Source organism: Anguilla rostrata, chromosome 15 (genome assembly GCF_018555375.3).
Source record: "Anguilla rostrata isolate EN2019 chromosome 15, ASM1855537v3, whole genome shotgun sequence".
Lineage (NCBI taxonomy): Eukaryota > Metazoa > Chordata > Actinopteri > Anguilliformes > Anguillidae > Anguilla > Anguilla rostrata.
Window position 1 is genome coordinate 34,345,406 of NC_057947.1, and position 18,092 is coordinate 34,363,497.

General features: G+C 52.6%; 1 protein-coding gene across 1 annotated transcript; it reads right to left on the bottom strand.

Moving 5' to 3' along the window:
* Window positions 1-1,311: 1,311 nt before the first annotated feature.
* Window positions 1,312-18,007, bottom strand: LOC135241312 (rootletin-like). Its single transcript, XM_064311569.1, has 21 exons — window positions 17,501-18,007; window positions 16,724-16,878; window positions 16,486-16,617; window positions 16,000-16,074; window positions 15,742-15,809; window positions 15,378-15,543; window positions 14,703-14,809; window positions 13,929-14,246; window positions 13,460-13,640; window positions 12,770-12,958; window positions 12,470-12,618; window positions 11,663-11,812; window positions 10,657-10,813; window positions 10,319-10,465; window positions 9,787-9,896; window positions 9,053-9,206; window positions 8,107-8,300; window positions 7,568-7,695; window positions 3,510-6,927; window positions 3,215-3,320; window positions 1,312-2,343 (listed from the first exon to the last, which is right to left on the bottom strand). Exons 2-21 carry the CDS (start codon window positions 16,862-16,864, stop codon window positions 1,864-1,866), a joined length of 6,570 nt encoding a protein of 2,189 aa, XP_064167639.1. The 5' UTR covers window positions 16,865-16,878; window positions 17,501-18,007; the 3' UTR covers window positions 1,312-1,863.
* Between the last annotated feature and the right edge of the window lie 85 nt (window positions 18,008-18,092).

Below are 18,092 nucleotides of genomic sequence, written 5' to 3' on the forward strand. Positions count from 1 at the left end.
TGTTGCACTCTATCCAAATTCTGATTTCACAAGGTCAGAGAGAACAAGTTAACCTTTGTAAGGACAGAGTCCATCAACATTGCTGGCGTATTTGTTGGAAACCCTGAAAAATGCCAGTGCTAAAAATTGCTGTACAAGCCCTGCCACCTTTTATTTTTTTTATTTTGCAGATAGAAAATCTTGGGCCAACGGTATACTGTTTGTACTCAAAATTAAATCTGCCAAGTTCTTTTTCACATTATTTAAAACTAAAGTAATTGAACTTTGGGTCATATTTTATAAATGAATTAGCAATGGATACTAGATATTAACATGTTAAACAGAGGTCCAAACCGAAGTGGCTTTATCTTTCTACCAAAGTGTATCATTGTGTATTAATTCCCATCCTGATCCATCAGACCATTCCATGACAAAGCTTGTCTTTAAATATCTCGTTTAATGCCCACTGTCCTTTCTTCTTCTGCTGGTCTGGGGCACCATTTCAGACAGTTCAGCAAACGAATCTGTCCACCCAACGGTAAAGCCAGCCTCTGAAACGCACAGGGATTTGTCTGCGCGACTGGAAGTCAACCGAGACTCCTCCCCCACCAATAAAAGCTGTTAAACCGTAAAAAATATGGTTTTTGCAACAAAAAAAAAACAATACACTGGTGTGTGCAGAGAAGAATTTCTCAACCACGAGGAAATACGAGACACACTATACTCCCCCATCCCCTCTCCCTCGCGCGTGAAGCAATGTGGAGTGGGAATGTAAGTGGAAAAACGTGCAGAACTTCATTTAGGTCAAATGTTTTCAGGGGAAAGTAATCCCTGTGCTTGTATGCTTGTATGCATCGAACGTGTACGTGTTCTTTAACAGAAGACATATCTAAGATTAAGGCATGTGACATTGGCAACAAGATGTCTTTGCTTACTCGTCTTTGGCATGTTGCAGACACTGCCCGACCCTGTTCTTGGAGATCTATCGTCCTTGTAGGCTTTAATTTCATCCCTAATCTGGCACACCCAATTCTACTAATTACCAGCTCAAGGAGATCTCTAGCTGTTGAATGAGGTGTGCTTTGTTAGTGTTGGAGTGAAAACCTACAGGACAGTATATCTCCAGGGACAGGGTTGGGCAGCCCTGGTATAAAATAACAACGGTAATGGGGGAAAAAAATACCGATGCAATGTTTACACACCACCCACAACTGAGCGGCTTCTTGGAACTATGGGTCTACTTTTTATCTACACATCTCTTAGAACAAACATTACCTCTGGTTTCACTCTGTCACGTGCATATAATTAAAGTACTCCAATCAGAGTCTTGAAAGACTTGAATGGTTTTTTAATTTAATAGAAGTTGTCCAATGGTATAATGATATTAGACCACAGATGGCATGAGACAAAATGTAATTTATCATAAATAAATATAATGTAGACAGCATTATAGTAATAATAAACTTTATATAGCACATTTCGAACACGCAGTGCTATTCAATGCACTTTAGAGAAAAAGTGACAGAAGTAAAAACAGACTAGTTAAGTTAAAAAGAGGACAAAAAACAATGGAATATATATAAAATAATAAATTAATTTAAAAAATACTGAGAACAATGAAACAGCATGAGAAATTAAAATAAAAAAATTAAACAGTTTAGCAAAGTAAATTACATTTTAACAAACATTAATTAACAGGTATGAAAGCATATTAAAGCTGCCCATAAATCAGCCAAGCATACTTCAACTCATCTTCAATAACGGCCAATATCTGTGTCCTTGTTTTTTTTATCTCAAGTACTATTAAAATTAAAAGTTAGGAACATTTCCAACTGATTGCCATTCAAGCAATAAGGAGTGCAAAATCTCAAACATCAGTGTCGGTCAAGACTTGCTGAGAGACAACCGAAACTCCTCCTCTCTCAGACTTCTGTCCAATCGCTGAGTCTCAGCCTGGAGCACTGATGGGAGGGGCTTCTGTGACACCACTGCCAAGGAGTCGGTCAGGTCTTGCCGCAGTGAGATCAGCCATTGGTTGTTCCTGGAGGATTCTTCGATAAACTCCGCCCTCTCCCTGTGATCCGCTGCCAGTGTTTTCCTCAGATGCTGCACCTGGGAGGATTTGATAGAGAGCAATAATAGAAAATGAACATAAATGGTAAAAAGAAGGAAAGCTGCCTTGGCTTCGGATGAAAGTATGAAAGTAGAGAAGTGCTCATTGCAAGGTGGGGATCGTATCCATAGGGAATAAAATACGTTAAATTCCAAAGCACTCAATCTCCAGTGAAAAAATGAAAATAAAAAGCTTTTATTATTTGGCTGTATCATGATAGAAAAAAAGTACCAACCTGTCAGCAACACATGCAGTCATGACTTTTTCTATCATCACAGCCAAATAATAAAGGCTTTTAACCTTTTCACTGAATTGAGCCTGCCTTGAGTTCTGTATTTCTAACAAAAAAACATGAATGAATGAATAGACTAACATGAAAAAATAAAAATAAAGAAAATATGAGATGATAAAGATGACATGACAATCACACATCAGATACACACATACACTACAGCACACTCACTCAGCACTCAGCATACACACATCACTGCACCACATACCACACATACACACAGCATCGCCACTGCACACAACATACACACCATACACTGCAGCTCACAACACACTACACACACATACACACACACACACTACACACCATACACGCACACACACATCACACACATCACGCACGCACACCACACTGCACACACATGCACACACACATGCACACACACATCACACACATAGCACGCTGACACGCAACACACACAGCACACACACAGCACACACACTACACACACTACACCACCATACACGACACACACACACAACACCACACACACACACAACACACACCACGCACCACCACACATACGCCACAACACACACTACCATCACGCACGCACACTGCACTACCCATGACACGACATACACGCCCCACATCTCACACCCACACACAACACACACATAAGGCACACACACACAACGACAACAACCATGACACAACAAGAGCAGCACAGCACACCTACGCCCTCCACCCACCTCACGAACACCCCACAGTGCTCACCCACACTGCCGCACACCAGTCCCGCCTGTCTCATGATCTGGCTCCCTGCATGGTCACTCTAGCGGCCCCCCTGTCTGGCCCCTCCAGGGGTACGCACCTGTGGCTCTGCTCACTGCCTCAGCTCCCTCACACAGCCGGCACCTCTCCACCGCGTCCTGCTGCAGAGGGTACAAACTGCAGGGCCTTACCACCTCTGCCCGGTGTTTTTTAGCTGGTGGGCTGGGCGGGAGGTGCCAGGTCAATGGGTGCAAATTTAGGGTCTATTTGCTTATTTCTTGTTATTGTAGATCTGGGGGTGGAGAGACATTGTATATCTAACACAAATTGCCCATTACATTTGGTTCTCCCTTCAGGAGGAGAAAGTTTTGATTTATCATATCAGAAGTCTTGCAATGCAAATCAATGAGCTAAACATTAATTAAACTCAAATAAAACATCAGATCATCTGACAGCAACCTCTGAAGTGCTAAATGAATGAAGACAGAATGAAGGCCTCGTTCTCTGGGCAGCAGGAGGGTGCTGGTGTGTGTGGTGCACGTGTGGCCTGTGGGGGGGCTCAGCGTTATCTCTGGGGGGGGGGGGGCTGCGGTACTGACCTGGGAGAGTGTGAGTGTATCGGGTCCGCCGGTCCGGTTCTGCTCCAGCTGCCGGCTCCTCTCCTGGTACCGGACCAGCGCCGCCTCGGTCCTCTCCAGCGCGGTGCGGACCCGCTCCCGGTCCTGACCCAGGTCCTCGGCCCGCCTCTTCAGCGCGTACACCTCCGCCTCCCTCTCCCTCAGCAGCCGCTCCCGCGCCTCCTTCTCCAGGAGGAGCGAGGCCACCCTCTCCCTCAGCCGCTCCACGCTCACTCCGTCCGGAGCGTCCTCAGCCCCCCCCGCCGGGTCCGCCGGACCCCCTTCCCTCCCCCTCGACCCCTCGCTCTCTCCTTCCAGCGCCTCCGCCCTGTTCCTCCACCTCTCCACCTCCTCCTCCTTCTCCCTCAGCTCCGCTGCGAGGCTCGCCTTCTCCTTCTCCACTTTACCCAGAATGCCCTGCAGGAGCTCGGTCGTCTGGGCCTGCTCCTCTCTCCTCTGCTCCTCCAGCATCCTGAGCCGGTCTCGCTCCCTTGCTTCTATCCTGCGCTCCCTCTCCTTCTCCAGCGCCTCCTCCAGCTCTCTCATCCTGTCTCTCAGCTCCCCCGCATCCCTGCTCCTGTCCGCCAGCTGCCTCTGCAGTCTCTCCCTCTCGCGCGCCTCCTCCTGCGCCGCCCTGTCTCGCTCCTCCTCCGCTTGCGTCAGCATAGCCATTTTCATTTCCGCCTCCTCCACCCTCTCCTGCATCACCTCCACCTCTCTCACCTTCGCTCTCAGAGCTTCTCTCACCACCTCCACCTCCTCCTCCCTCTCCTCCACAGCCTGTTTCAGTCTCTCACTCTCCCTCTTCAGCTGGCCTTCCTCCTCCATCCACTTCTCCTCTTTCTCCTCCCCCTCCTTTCTCAGCTCCGCCATCCTCTCCTCCCACCTCTCCGTCTCCTCCATCCTGCCCTTTCTCACCACCTCCAGCTCGCTCTCCAGCTCCCTCGTCCTCTTGGCGAGCTCCACCACCTCCTGGCTCCTCTCGCCCGCTGCGGAGTTCAGCTCCATCCGCTGCTCCTCCAGAGCATCCACCCGCGCCCTCACCCGGCTCAGCTCCGCCTCCCTCTCTGCCACTGTGGCCCTCAGCCCCTCCTCCGCCTCCACCCACCTCCTCTCCGCCTTGTCCCGCTCTCTGGCTGCCTCCTCCCGGGACTGCGTGGCGCGCTGTAGCTCCGCCTCCTTCAGCCTCAGCTGCGCCTCCAGCTCCTGCTTCTCCCCCTCCAGGCCCCGAGCCCTCCCGCTGAGCACCTCCAGCTCCACCCGGGCCGCCTGCAGCCGCTCGTCCCTCCCCTTCACCAGCTCCTCCTTCTTCTCCAGGAGGAGCGTCTTCAGCTTCTCCCCCTCACGGTGGCTCTCCTCCAGGAGCTCCTTCAGGGTGGCCATCTCCTTCAACCCGGCCTTGAGGCCCTCCCTCATCTTCTCCTTCTCTGCCTCCTTCTCCCTGGCCTCCGCCCTGGCTCGATCCCGCCCCTTAGCCAACTCGGCCACCTCCTCCCTCAGGGTGGTCACCTGGGCGGCCATCGCCTCCCTCCTCTCTCTCTCTTGCCTGAGCTCCTCCTCCCTCCACCTCAGCGAGGAACCTGCCTTCTCTCTCTCTCTCCTTTCCTTCTCCACCTCCTCTCTCAGAACCCCCACCTCCCGCTCCTTGCCCCTCAGCTCCGCGAAGAGACCGTCCCTCTCCTCCTCCAGCTCTCGAACCCTCCCGCCCAGCACCTCCACCTGTCCTCCCCTCTCCTCCAGCAGGGAGCGCTGTCCCCTCTGCAGCTCCTCCACCCTGGCCCTCAGTCTCTCCACCTCGGCCTGCTCCTCTCTCAGCTGGGACGCCAGGATCTCCTGCTCCTCCTCTCGTTCGCGCAGGGTCTGCCTCATCCTCGCCTCCTCCTCTGCTCCCTCCTCTATCCTGGCCTTCAGCTCCTCCACCTCTCCTTCTCTCTTCACCAGGGCCTTCGACACCCTCTCCCCCGCTCTCTCCCTCTCCCCCGCCACTTGTCTCCATTTCTCCACCTCCTCCTCCATCTTCTCCCTCTCATCCTCCATCTCCCGTGCCCTCTCCCTCGCTCTCTCCCTCTCTCCGTTCGCGGTCACCAGCTCCTGCTCCTTCTCTCTCCTCAGACTCCTCTCTCTGTCCAGGACGGCCTCCGTTTCTCCCAGCTGGCCCGTGAGCTCCTGCCCCGACAGCTCCAGCTGCACGAGCCGCTCCTTCAGCCTCCTCAGCTCCTCCTCCTGCTGCAGCCTGGCGGCGGCCTCCTCCTCGCCCCTCTTCACCGCCTCCCGCAGCCGCCGCAGCTCCTCCTCGCTCTCTCTGAGGAGCGCCCCCTGGCTCTCCAGGCTCCCCTGCAGGTCCCCCGTCCTCCTCCGGGAGGTCTCCCTCTCCCTTTCCAGCTCCCTGGTGCTGGCTCTCAGCTGCGCCACCTCCGCCTTCCTCTGCCCCAGCTCCGCCCGCAGCCTCTCCTCCCGCTCTCTCCCCTCCGCCTCCCTCTTCCTCCTCCACCGCTCCTCCTCCTCGCTCTTCAGTCGCTCCCCCTCCCGCAGCTGCGAGTTGAGCTCCTCCAGCTCGCTCAGCCTTTCCCGCAGCCTCTCGCTCTCCTGCTGCGCCTCCTCCAGCGCCTCCACTCTGGCCTCCAGCCTGGCCGCCGCCTCCTCCGCCTGTCTGAGCTCCGCCTCCTTCTGCCCCAGCTGCTCCGTGCTCTTCTCCCTCTCTCTCTCCATGGCCCTCACTCCCTCCTTCTCTCTCTCAGTCAGCCTCAGGCTCAGCGCCTCCGTCTCCTTCCGCGCCTCCCCCGCTCTCTCCTTCCAGCGCTGGGCTTCTCCTCTGGCCTCCCTCACGCTCTGCTCCTGCTTCCTCTGCTCCGTGGACAGTTGGGAGCGCAGTCCCTCCAGCTCCGCCTGGCTCTCCTGCAGCAGGCCCGAGAGCTCCTCCTTCTCGCTCAGCAAGCCCTCCACCCTGCTCCTCAGCACCTCCACCTCTCCGTCCCTCTGGCCCAGCTCGGAGCTCAGCGCCTCCCTCTCTCTCTGCCACGCTCCCCTCTGCGCCTCCTGCTCCCCACGCTGCTCTTCCGCGAGCTCCACCGCCGCCCGCAGTCTCTCCACCTCCGCCTCCCTGCCCTCCGCCTCCCTGCGGCTCCTCTCCCTCTCCTCCTGCACCTCCGCCCTCTCCACCTCGCTCTGGGACGTCTGTCTGTCCAGCTCATCTCGCAGACACTGGATCTCCCCTGTGCGCGCACACACACACACAGACACACACACACACAGTGTCTTAAATATTATTTGAGTTTTAGTGTACATTTCATATTGGCCCAGGATTTTGTGAACAAAGAAGGATATTTTAGAGCCTTAGAGAATTTTCCTTTATAATTGCTTTAAACCACTGTTGGGCTTTATAACGGCTGGTATTGGGGCACTGGGGGGGTCACGGTATAAAGCAGAAAATTGCTCTTGTGGGTATTAAGCCAACGGTTTGAGCCATTGTGAAAGCCCTAATCATATTCTGTAACACTGCCTTTCTCTATCTCTATTTCTCTGTGTGCTAATCTGCCTTCTCTCCCCACATCTCTCTCTTTTGTCTGTCTCCTTCTCCTTCTCCCTCTCTCTCTGTCCTCTCCCTCCTTTCTCCCTCTCTCCTCTGTTTCTCTCCTTCTCTTCACCTTCTCTCTCCCTCTCTCTCCTCCTCTCTTCCTCTCTTCCCTCTTCTCCTGTCTCCTCTCTCCCTCTCTCTCCTCTTCTCCTGTCTCTCCTCTCTCCTCCCTCTTTCTCCTCTCTCTCTCCTGTCTTCTCTCTTCTCTCTCTCCCTCTCTTTTTCTCTCTCTCTCTCTCCCTCTCTGTCTCACCGTGCTCGCCGGCCTGGGAGCTCACCTTGAAGCACGTCTTTAGCCTGCATCAGCGTGTGCACCTGGACCTCCAGCTGGCCCCTGTGCACCTCCAGGCCGGAACTTTGCTCCTGCAGCTGAGCCACCTGCTTCTGCAGGGCGGCTGAGAGCGATCTGGAGGGGGGTGGGGGGGGGATGTGAGGGGGAGGAAGAGGAGGGGGGGGGGAGCTCACAGACCAGGTCCCAGTGGCATCGTAACACAGCGCATTTCAGACTTCCATTTTACGGTCCTCGCATTATGAAATTACAGCAGTTGCTCAGCAGAGGCGAGAGCAATCCCCAAAACGCAAATCAGCTCCGTGCAATTACCGCAGACAGAGCCATTACCATACCGACACACGGCTAGCAGTCTTTTACCGGCTGGCGTTCGTAAATAAGCACATTTAGGCAAATGGGAGAATCTATCTGTAGAACGGGTGACACTTTGTGCATCTGAAAATAGCTTTGTACTCGTTTATGTTTAGACAAATCCTGATTACACGTCTGACATGACCGTACAACTACATTTCCCATGATCCAGCTCACCTGAGCTCGTCCCGGCCCCTCTCCAGCTCCTCCTTCTCTCTCTCCAGCGCTCGCACGCCCGCCTCCAGCCGCTGCCCCTCCCTCAGCAGGTCGTCCCTCTCTCTCTCCGCCCTCTTCTGCTGCTCCACCGCTCGGCTCAGCTCAGCCTGCGCGCCCCGCAGCTCCCCACACACTGCGCTGTGCAGCCCAGAGAGCTGAGACACACACATGCATACACACACACATATACACACATACACACCGTACACACACACACACACCATACACACACCCACACATGTGCACGCACACACATCACAATAACACGCAAATCACCCCATACACATACCCAACACCATACACTACCGTACACCACCACACCTACACTGTACACTCGTACACAACACACCACAGCACACAAACACACGTGCACACACAGTGCACACACAGTCACACGAACAAAACCTACCTGTACTCGTTGTAACACACAACCTAACACCACACACCACACATACACCACATATCACACCACCAGCTACCACCAACACACACACACACACCATCTCACACCCCACGTGCACACACACACACACACACACATACACACCACCTACACCACACACCATACTCCCTCCCACTCGCTGACACACACACGCTACGCCACACTCACCCTACCACCATACACACTACCCACACAACTACGTGCACACCCAACACACACACACACGTGCACACACACACATACACACACACACACACACACACATACACACCGTACACACACACATACATACACACACACGCACGCACGCACATACACATACACATATACACACACACATACACAGACGCGCACACACATATACACACACACACACACACACACACATATACACACACACACACAGGTTAGCAGGAACACACACATTTAGAGTGAAAGGACGTGACTCGTGTGGTAACGAGTTACCTCCTCCAGTTTTTGTTCATCCCGCTCTCTCGCCTCCGTCAGCAGGCTGACCTCCCTCTCTCTCTCCTCTTTCAAACTCTCCACCTCTCTCTCCAGATCCCTCTCTCTGTCCCCCATCTGCTGCAGGGCCTGCAGATCTGCAGTCCTCTGCAACCTGCAGAGAACACCAACATCAGGCACAGCTGCACTGGTCTTTCACAGGGACTGAACACCAACATCAGGCACAGCTGCACTGGTCTTTCACAGGGACTGAATACCAACATCAGTCACAGCTGCACTGGTCTTTCACAGGACTGAAAACAACACACAACTCATCTTACAGGACTGAACACCAACACCAAACACAGCTGTACACATCTTTCACAGGTTCTGAACACCAACATCAGTCACAGCTGCACTGGTCTTTCTCAGGGACTGAACAACAAAATCATCACAGCTGCACTGGTCTTTCACAGGGACTGAATACCAATCACAACTGCACACATATTTCACAGGTAATAAAAACCAATCACAGCTGTGCATATCTTTCACAGGCTCTGAATACCAACACTGATCACAGCAGCACATATCTCTCACAGGCACTGAAGCACACTCCCTGTGCATTCAGACGGCAGTCACTGCCAACACCGGGGAAAACCGTAAAGCGCTGTTATTGAGCGACAAAACGATTTCCCCAGTAAATCAAATCACACAAGCGACTGCTTATCGGATAACGTGCGCGTTTACTGTCAGACCTTAATTCTGTTGCCTCCTGGGAAACGCCCTTCAGCTCCCGTTGAAGGGTCGTGACCTCTGACCTCATCGTCTGCAGGCAGGACATGGCATCCGCCAGCTCTGTCTCCAGCTAAGGGGAGAGGGGATCGATTCAGGGGGAGAGGGGATCGATTCAGGGAGAGATCAATCAACAGTATTCACATGCGAAAAGAGCCCTGTCAGAGCTGAACTAGCCTGTCAGAGCTGAACCAGCCAGTCAGAGCTGAACTAGCCTGTCAGAGCTGAACCAGCCTGTCAAAGCTGAACTAGCCTGTCAGAGCTGACAGCCATCAGAGTCGGAACTAGCTGTCAGAGGAAGTGGCGTTCAGGCTGAACTAGACTCGGTCGAGGCTGAACTAGCTGTCAGAGCGAATAGCAGTCAGAGCTGAACTAGCCTGTCAGAGCTGAACTAGCCTGTCAGAGCTGAACTAGCCTGTCAGAGCTGAACTAGCCTGTCAGAGCTGAACTAGCGTAGCTTATCTTTAGCGTCACAGGGCTATCCGCGTGTCAGACCTGCAGAGCGCGAGCCCCCAGCTCCCGCTTGTCCAGGGCCAGCGCCTCGTTCAGGGCCGCCATCTTCTCCAGGGCGTCCCGGCTCCCCGCCACGTCGCGCCTCAGCTGGGTCTGCCCGGAGGACAGGGCCAGGGCCGACTCACGGGCCTGAAAAGGGCAGGAGGGGGAGGAGCCAGCAGGAGGAGGGCCAGTGAGAAAGTACAGCCAAAAGAGTTCAGGAGTTTGGGGTGTCAGGCTCTTGGGGGGGGGGGGGGGGTTGCCTGTCAGGGAGGGGGGAGGATGGGAGTAGCTGGGGGGGGGCTGGGATGTCGGGGAGGGGGGTGCTGGGGAGGGCTCACCTTTAATAGTGCATCCCTGGCGTCGGCCGCCTCCCCCTCAGCCCGCACGCGCTCAAACTTCTCGCTCTCCAGCGCCCCCTGGAGGCTGTGCAGCTCCTGACGGCTGTGCTCCACCCTCTCCATCAGCTGGGCGGTTTCCAGCAAGCCCGTTTCCACGCTGAGACACGCAGACAGGACGTTTCAGACACACACACACGCACGCACGCACGCACACACACAGACACAGACAGACACACACACACACACACACAGAGGAAAAATCATCAACAGCAAAACACGCTGAGATACCCAAACAGGCCATTACACGCACACAGAGGGGAAATCATGAGCAGCATAACTCTGCCCATTTTGGGGTTTATGAAGCCTCATTGTCCCCTGGCTGAAGCCTGATATCATTCACTTACAAAGACCCAACATAAACGCTCCAGAGAATGTAGCCAGTTTGACCGGGCACATATAAATAAACGTATATACGATTGGACCTCTCTAAGAGGGATGTGTGAACAGAAGATATGCCCTCTGGTCTAATTTATAATCTCAAAGGGCAAAGCTGTGGCATAAATTAAATCTCTAATTGGTCAGCAAATCTGGCTCTATGGAGCCTGTTTCATCAATGTGAAGCGACACATCAACACTTAGGTTTGAGTAGCGTGTCCATTCACAGAATGGTTCGGTGCGTTGAAACTGTACGGGGCGAGGCAGGGTGGGGTGGGGGTGGGGGGTGGAAGGGCAGGCAGGCAGGGGGGGTGGGGGGGGAGGAGATGGGGCGGGGCGGTGGGTGGGGGGGGGCAAGTGCAGGGCGGGGAAGGGCAGGGCGGGGGAGGAGATGGGCAGGGCGGGGCAGGGGAGGAGATGGGGCAGGGGGGCGGGGTAGGGGAGGAGCTGGGGCGGGGCAGGGTGGGGGAGGAGATGGGGCGGGGCGGGGCGGGCGGGGGAGGAGATGGGGCGGGGCGGGGCAGGGGAGGAGATGGGGCGGGGCAGGGCGGGGCGGGGGAGCAGGCGCTACCGTCTCTGCCGGTCCCTCTCCAGCTCCTTGCGCTCCTCCTCCTCGCGGCTCCGCTGGCGTCTCAGGTGCTCGTTCTCCCTCCTCAGCTCCTCGCCGTGACGCTCCGCCTCCCTCAGCTGGCTGCCCAGTGACACGGCCGTCTCCCGCTCGCTGCCACGGGGAAGGGGAGAAACACGCGTCTGTCTTCAGCCACGCACTGTGGGCGCCATGGTTACCGCCACCCATGGTCACCAAGGCGACCCCCTCCTTCATCCCCACTGGTAACAGACTCAGAGTCAGAGTGTGTGGGCGTCTTAGAGCTCAGAGACGGGTGAGGAGGCGGTGGGGGGGGGGAGAGCTCGCCAGCCACAGAATCGGTGGAGCTGTTCTGTGCCGTCGCTGACTCACACCAATGTGAATCAATCTTGGTGTGTTTTTTGTGAACAATTCCTTTATTCATTTTACAAAAAATCGCACAGTCATTGTTTAACAGGCCCAGTCTTGTCTGCCCTTGCAATCTTAGCTGTGCAGAGTCTTTCTATTCATGTAAACAGGCCAATGAGTGACAGCACATGATAGCTCCACCCACAATGTGGTCAGGAATCCTTATTCTGCAATCATTAAGTTACATTACAGCACATTGCAGTTCTGGAATTCAACAGACGCTCTTATTAAGAGCATATTACACAGAGTACATTTTTTACATAGTTATCAGTTTATACCCCTGGATATACACCCAGTTCCCTAACCACTACATTACCCTGCGATCACCCCTCCCTAATTTAACCTCCAGGGTCAGAGCGTGGGGGGGGGGGGGTGGAGGGGTACCTCTGCAGCAGCTCCTGTGTGTGCCTCAGTTCCTGGCCTCCCTGCAGTGCCCACTCCTGAAGCTCCGCCCCATCCTTTTGCAGGACTCTGATTTGCTGCTCCAGGGCCTCTACCTCCACCTCCAGTCCCAGGATCCTCACCTCCGCTTCCTGAAACGACTCATTGAAACAGTCAGATTTTTATTCCCGTTTGCCATCACTGCGCACCTGTAACTTCAGCACGAAGTCTTCCACGGCTGCCTTGTGCTTTCAAGTTCCAGTCACTCACAGAGGTCACAGGAGGCTTTATTTTTTCTGTCACCTGCAGTTCCTCGTGTCGGCACTGGAGGGCGGTCTCGGCCTCGGCGATGATGGTGAGCAGGGAGGGCAGTCTGTCGTTGGCCAGGTCGGCCAGGGAGAGAGGAGCGCTGCCCCGTGCGTCCAGCCGCCGCGCTGAGGAGTTGCTGAAACCGAATTCTCTCAGAGCCCGCGGAACGAACCACCGGAACGACTGACCACGCGACTGGACATACGGACCACTGACCGCACCGCACGACTGACCGCACGGACCGACGGCCCGCACGACCGACTGGACCGCACGACGGACTGACGCACCGAACCAGTGGACCATACAGACCAGATGACCGCACGACTAGGACCGACGGACCTCGGACCAGACTGATGCACCGACGACGACTGACCATACAGACCGTGACTCACGACGACCGAGACCACGACGACTGGCCCAGACGACGCACATTAACGCAGCTGCACACAGCTCCCTGCTGCACGCACCACTTCATCACCTCATCCAACTTCTGCTTGGCAGACTCCATTTTAAAGAGCAAATGAAAGCATGCACCCATTTTACCTCCTTTAAATTAGCAAGCAGCCATTTTAAAGGAGTAACTCCACTGAGGTGCAGTACTGTTCAAAAGGTAGCAACAGCAATTGCGTTCAGATGATCAGACCTCTAACCACTGCTCCACACCGCTGCCTAAATTTCCCTCACCAAGTTAAGGACAGCCTGCTGGACGGACTGTAGGTCCCTCTCCACCTCTCTGTGTCTGTCCCAGTCTCTCTCTCTCTCCTTCTCCTTCTCCACCTCACTCTGTCTCTTCCTCTCCTCCTCTTCCTCCTGTCTCCTCCTCTCCCTCTCCTGAGCCTGAAGGGAGGAGGACAGCTCAGAGATCCTGAAAGAAAGAAGAGAGAGAGAGAATAAGTGTCCCACCCTCTCCCTCTCCCCCACCACCATCACTGGCTCTTCAGGTCTTTCCAAACTCTGCAAAGAAAACAACGGCACAACTAGAATCTAGGTGGTCTACAGGTGAAAAGGCTGCTGGGATACAGGGGCGTAAAGATGAAAAGGTTGCTGGGATACAGGGGGCGGGTCTTAAAGGTGAAAAGGCTGCTGGGATATGGAGGGCATATCTAAAGGTGAAATGGCTGCTGGGATACGGGGGCAGAGCTCCCATGCTGACCTGTCCTGGAGCTGCTGGGTCTGGGTGCGGTGCTGGGCCCTCAGCTCCACGAATTCCTGCTCCTTCTCCCTGAGGCTGCGCTCCAGGTCCTGCAGGGACAGGGGTCCCAGCGTGGGGGAGAGGGAGGAGGGCGGGATGGGGGAGGAGACCGCAAGGCCAGGGGCGTGGCCTGTCCCGAGGCCGGGGGCGTGGCCTGCCCCAAGGCTGGGGGCGTGGCCAGCACCAAGGCTAGAGACGAGGCTGGAGCTAACTGACCCGTAGCAGGAGAGCAGGGAGGAGGAGACCCGGGAGAATTCCGCCCGGAGTTCCCATAAGTCCCTGCAGGACAGAGAGGAAGGAAGCGATACTTTCATAAGGGCCTGGCCTCGGGAAATCCAGTCACTACTCCGGAAATTAAATTCTCCAACCACTTTCCATATTGACCCATGTTTTCATACCTTCCTTCTTCATAAAAGAAGGAAACAAAAAAACATTGAATTTTATGAAGATTATTATTTATTCCCCAGTTTGTAATATTCAGTTCTTATGTAGGTCTAACGGTACTCTGGTGCTAGGTTGTCGTCTCACTTTTAAAACCTTATTTGACTTATTTGACGTCAGGTGAAATCAGATAAAATCCATTAGCATGTAGCCGTGAACACAGCTGAGGCAAAACTCCAATCCTGACATCTTACGTTTAAGAAGCAAGTTCTGCTAAAACAAGATGAAGATCTAACAGCCAAAAAATGAACACTCCTGACATAAACGTGGATTCATATGAAATTTGGACTTCACCTGTCAGTAGCAGTCCTCAGGGTGTGATAATGGCGTCTCAGTGTGACCACACCCCCCCACAGTGAGATCAGACGGGTGTGCTCTCGCCCGATGTGATTCGTCAGGAGCTGGCGGGGGGGCGGAGACAATAAAACAGGGACAGCAAGATAAAGGTGAGGGAGACCAACTTTCCCCCCCCTTTTACATCAACAGTAATGATGTCATCTGCAGTATTAATTAATTGAAGTACAACAGAAGTATAGACATAAAAAAATAAATCAAGACCAACAGCACAAACAGAACTGGGGATAACACTGCACTTTAGGATAACTATACCTGCCAGTGTACTATACCGTTAAATACAAAAGGGCTATAATGTATGAAAAGGGCTGTAATTCCTACACGGATCACCCAGCATGGATGTAAAAGCCCTCAAATTAAAGCTGACAGTCTGCACTTTAACCTCATAGTCACTGCTTCATTTTAAATCTGATGTGTGGGAGCACAGAGTCACAACAACAAAACTGTGTCACTGTCCCACCAGTATTACACTTAACTGCATGTCTCCCTGCCTGCGTTTTCCATTGTGTCACCTTTGGAGAAGCACATCTAGCAAACTGCCACAGACACTGTAAGGACAGCCTATCAGGATCATACTTGTGGCAGGTTTAGATTCACTTGGGATAATTATTCTACCTCTTTCTCCTTCTGCCACTCGTTCTCCCTTCGCCCCGCCTCCTCCACAGCTCTGGCCCAATCAGAAGTCAACTTGCTCAGGTCCTCTCTCAGAGCTTCATTGGCTTCTCCTGATTGGCTGAGCTGACTGCGCAGGAGAGCATTCATTTCTGCCATGCCCACACTTCTGCATAGGCAAGAGACAGACAGAGAAGGCTCCAGTTTTATTTCTAATTATTACATGTCCTTTGAGTAAGTCCTGCTAAAACCTTCAGCAGCTGACTGGGTTGTTCAGCGCTGAAAAACTTCCATCCATCCTCTTTCTGCAAGAGCACATTGCCAAATACTCATCTGAGAATTTCACAGTAAGCTGCAGTGCCGTTACCTCTGCTGTTCTTCTTCCAGCCTGATGAGGGCACTCTCGAGCGAGTTGCTGTGTTCATTTCTGATCTTCTTCGCACATACCGCAAAAACAGAAACAATGAACAGACAAATTCGACTGAATCAAATTTCAATATTGTAATTTCAGGGTTTTTGTTCCCGTTGTGAAGCGCCTGAAGTTTACCGTTTGAGAAGATCAGTAAAAATATTGATTCTAGTACATCAGTTGGATAAAAGAAAAATAATCACCCTCTATCCTCACCTCTCTTTTCTGCTCTCGTTCTCCACTCACCAGCTGACGCTCCAGGCCCTGGCAGCGTGCTCTGTACTCCAAGACCTGAGAGCCACAACACACCTTTACACACGAGCACATGCAGGTATTCACACCTTTACACACGAGCACATGCAGGTATTCACACCTTTACACACGAGCACATGCAGGTATTCACACCTTTACACACGAGCACATGCAGGTATTCACACCATTACACACGAGCACATGCAGGTATTCACACCCTTACACACAAACACATACAGGTATTCACACCACAAGAGCTCACACCAGCACACACAACTTGAATATTATTTTTATTACTGAAGTTTTTTTGCACACAGAACTAACAGCAGTTTGGTTACTCAATTTTCTTTCGGATTGGAATGTTCGAAATATCTGAAAATCACATCCCCACTTTAGACCCTGTACAACAGCCATGCCACAGACAGCCCTCCCCAGCCCGGGAGAACAGACCTTGCTCTGCAGTTTGTGGATGAGCTGAGCCTGCCTGGCCTCCCGCTCTCGGCCCTCCCTTAACTTCCTCTTCCAGTCCCGCTGCTCACCGTCATGCCGCGCAGACATCGTGGGGTCCACAGACTGCACGAGCTGAGGGAGGGACAAGCACACGATGACCACTTTGAGATGCTTGCGCTGGGCAGCCATACTGCACTACAGAGGGGCGGGGAGAAACCAAGACGACCCAGCTGCTCACCCTGTCAGTCAAAGCCTGGGCCCTGGACCGAAGCTCCTCCTTCTCAGCGCAACTCTCCGCCAACTCGTCCTGCAGCCGCGAAAACTCCGCCTTCATCTCCGCCCGCTCGCGCTGCCAGTCAATCAGCAAATCCGCCTCCATCCCAAGCTTTCAGTCTTCAAAAAGAAACAAGACCTGGTTAAAACCTAGTATATGGCTGGACCTAACACACGTGATTCGGCCGACCAATAGTGTAACTTCATAACTCGGCCGACCAATCGTGTGACTTCATAACTCGGTCAACCAATGGTGTAACTTCATCACTCAGTCAGTCACTCAGTCACAGACATTCGCATTTGTAGGGCTGCCCCCGCTGTTGCGGTCCAGCCAAAAAAGAAGCGGAGTAGTCTCAATAAGGACACAGTGATGGTACGACATACAGACCTTACAGCTATTAAAGTTCATGTCATGCTCAGTTACATTATCATGAATCACGGTTCTGTCGTAAATTAACTACTGTATCCAATGCGATAAAATCCCAGATTTGACACACATTGTAACACGGTTTACATGAAAGGCAGATTTACAACGTGAAACGAAAACTGGACCAAGAATCATTGTGATTCATTAAAGCAGACTTCAAATACTCCGAGACCCCGTGATTCATTTTCGAAGAGTCTCTTTTGTTGCAAATTATCAGTTGAACATTTACTACAACTAAAAAAGGCAAATGTTATGGATACGTGCTGAATTAGCTAGTGTTTCAATTCCTTGACGAATATATTATGAAGGCATTACCTGAACAAGCACGTTGTTGATATTTCTGTCTATATCCGTGGCTGAATAATCGACGTTATGTTATTATAGCTAGACAGCAAAGCTGGCTTAGCAGGTTGTGCTGAAACGACAGCATTGCACATTTACAGCGAATGAATATCGTTGGCTAGATTATTAGAAAGCACTTTGGGCAACCTGCAATTTCTCACAGACAGAGAGCACCTATGTTTTAAAAAATTACAACGAAACATTTTAAATTTGTGTTTTACGTTAAAAAGGAAAAGAAGCCAGCTAGTCGAGTGCTCGCTGCTAGTTATCAGAGCTGGAAACCGCGGTTTTGTAAGGTGACAGCTGTAAAACCAATAACAGTGCGGTCAAACGGACCGTCCATGACAAAAAATCAAACCAATAATTTAATATGCGTGGTTTTATCCAGTTAAATCAAAGAATTTGTCCAAAGAGAAGCAGCCTGTTTCTGTTAATGTTCTGTCAACCCCAGACCGGATTCAAATAAGAAATCTCACCCTCCAACCCAGAATCAAAGACGATAAAAACAAATTCCGAGGGCACATACAAGACTAGAGGATATACCGATATACCTGCAGCGCCATCG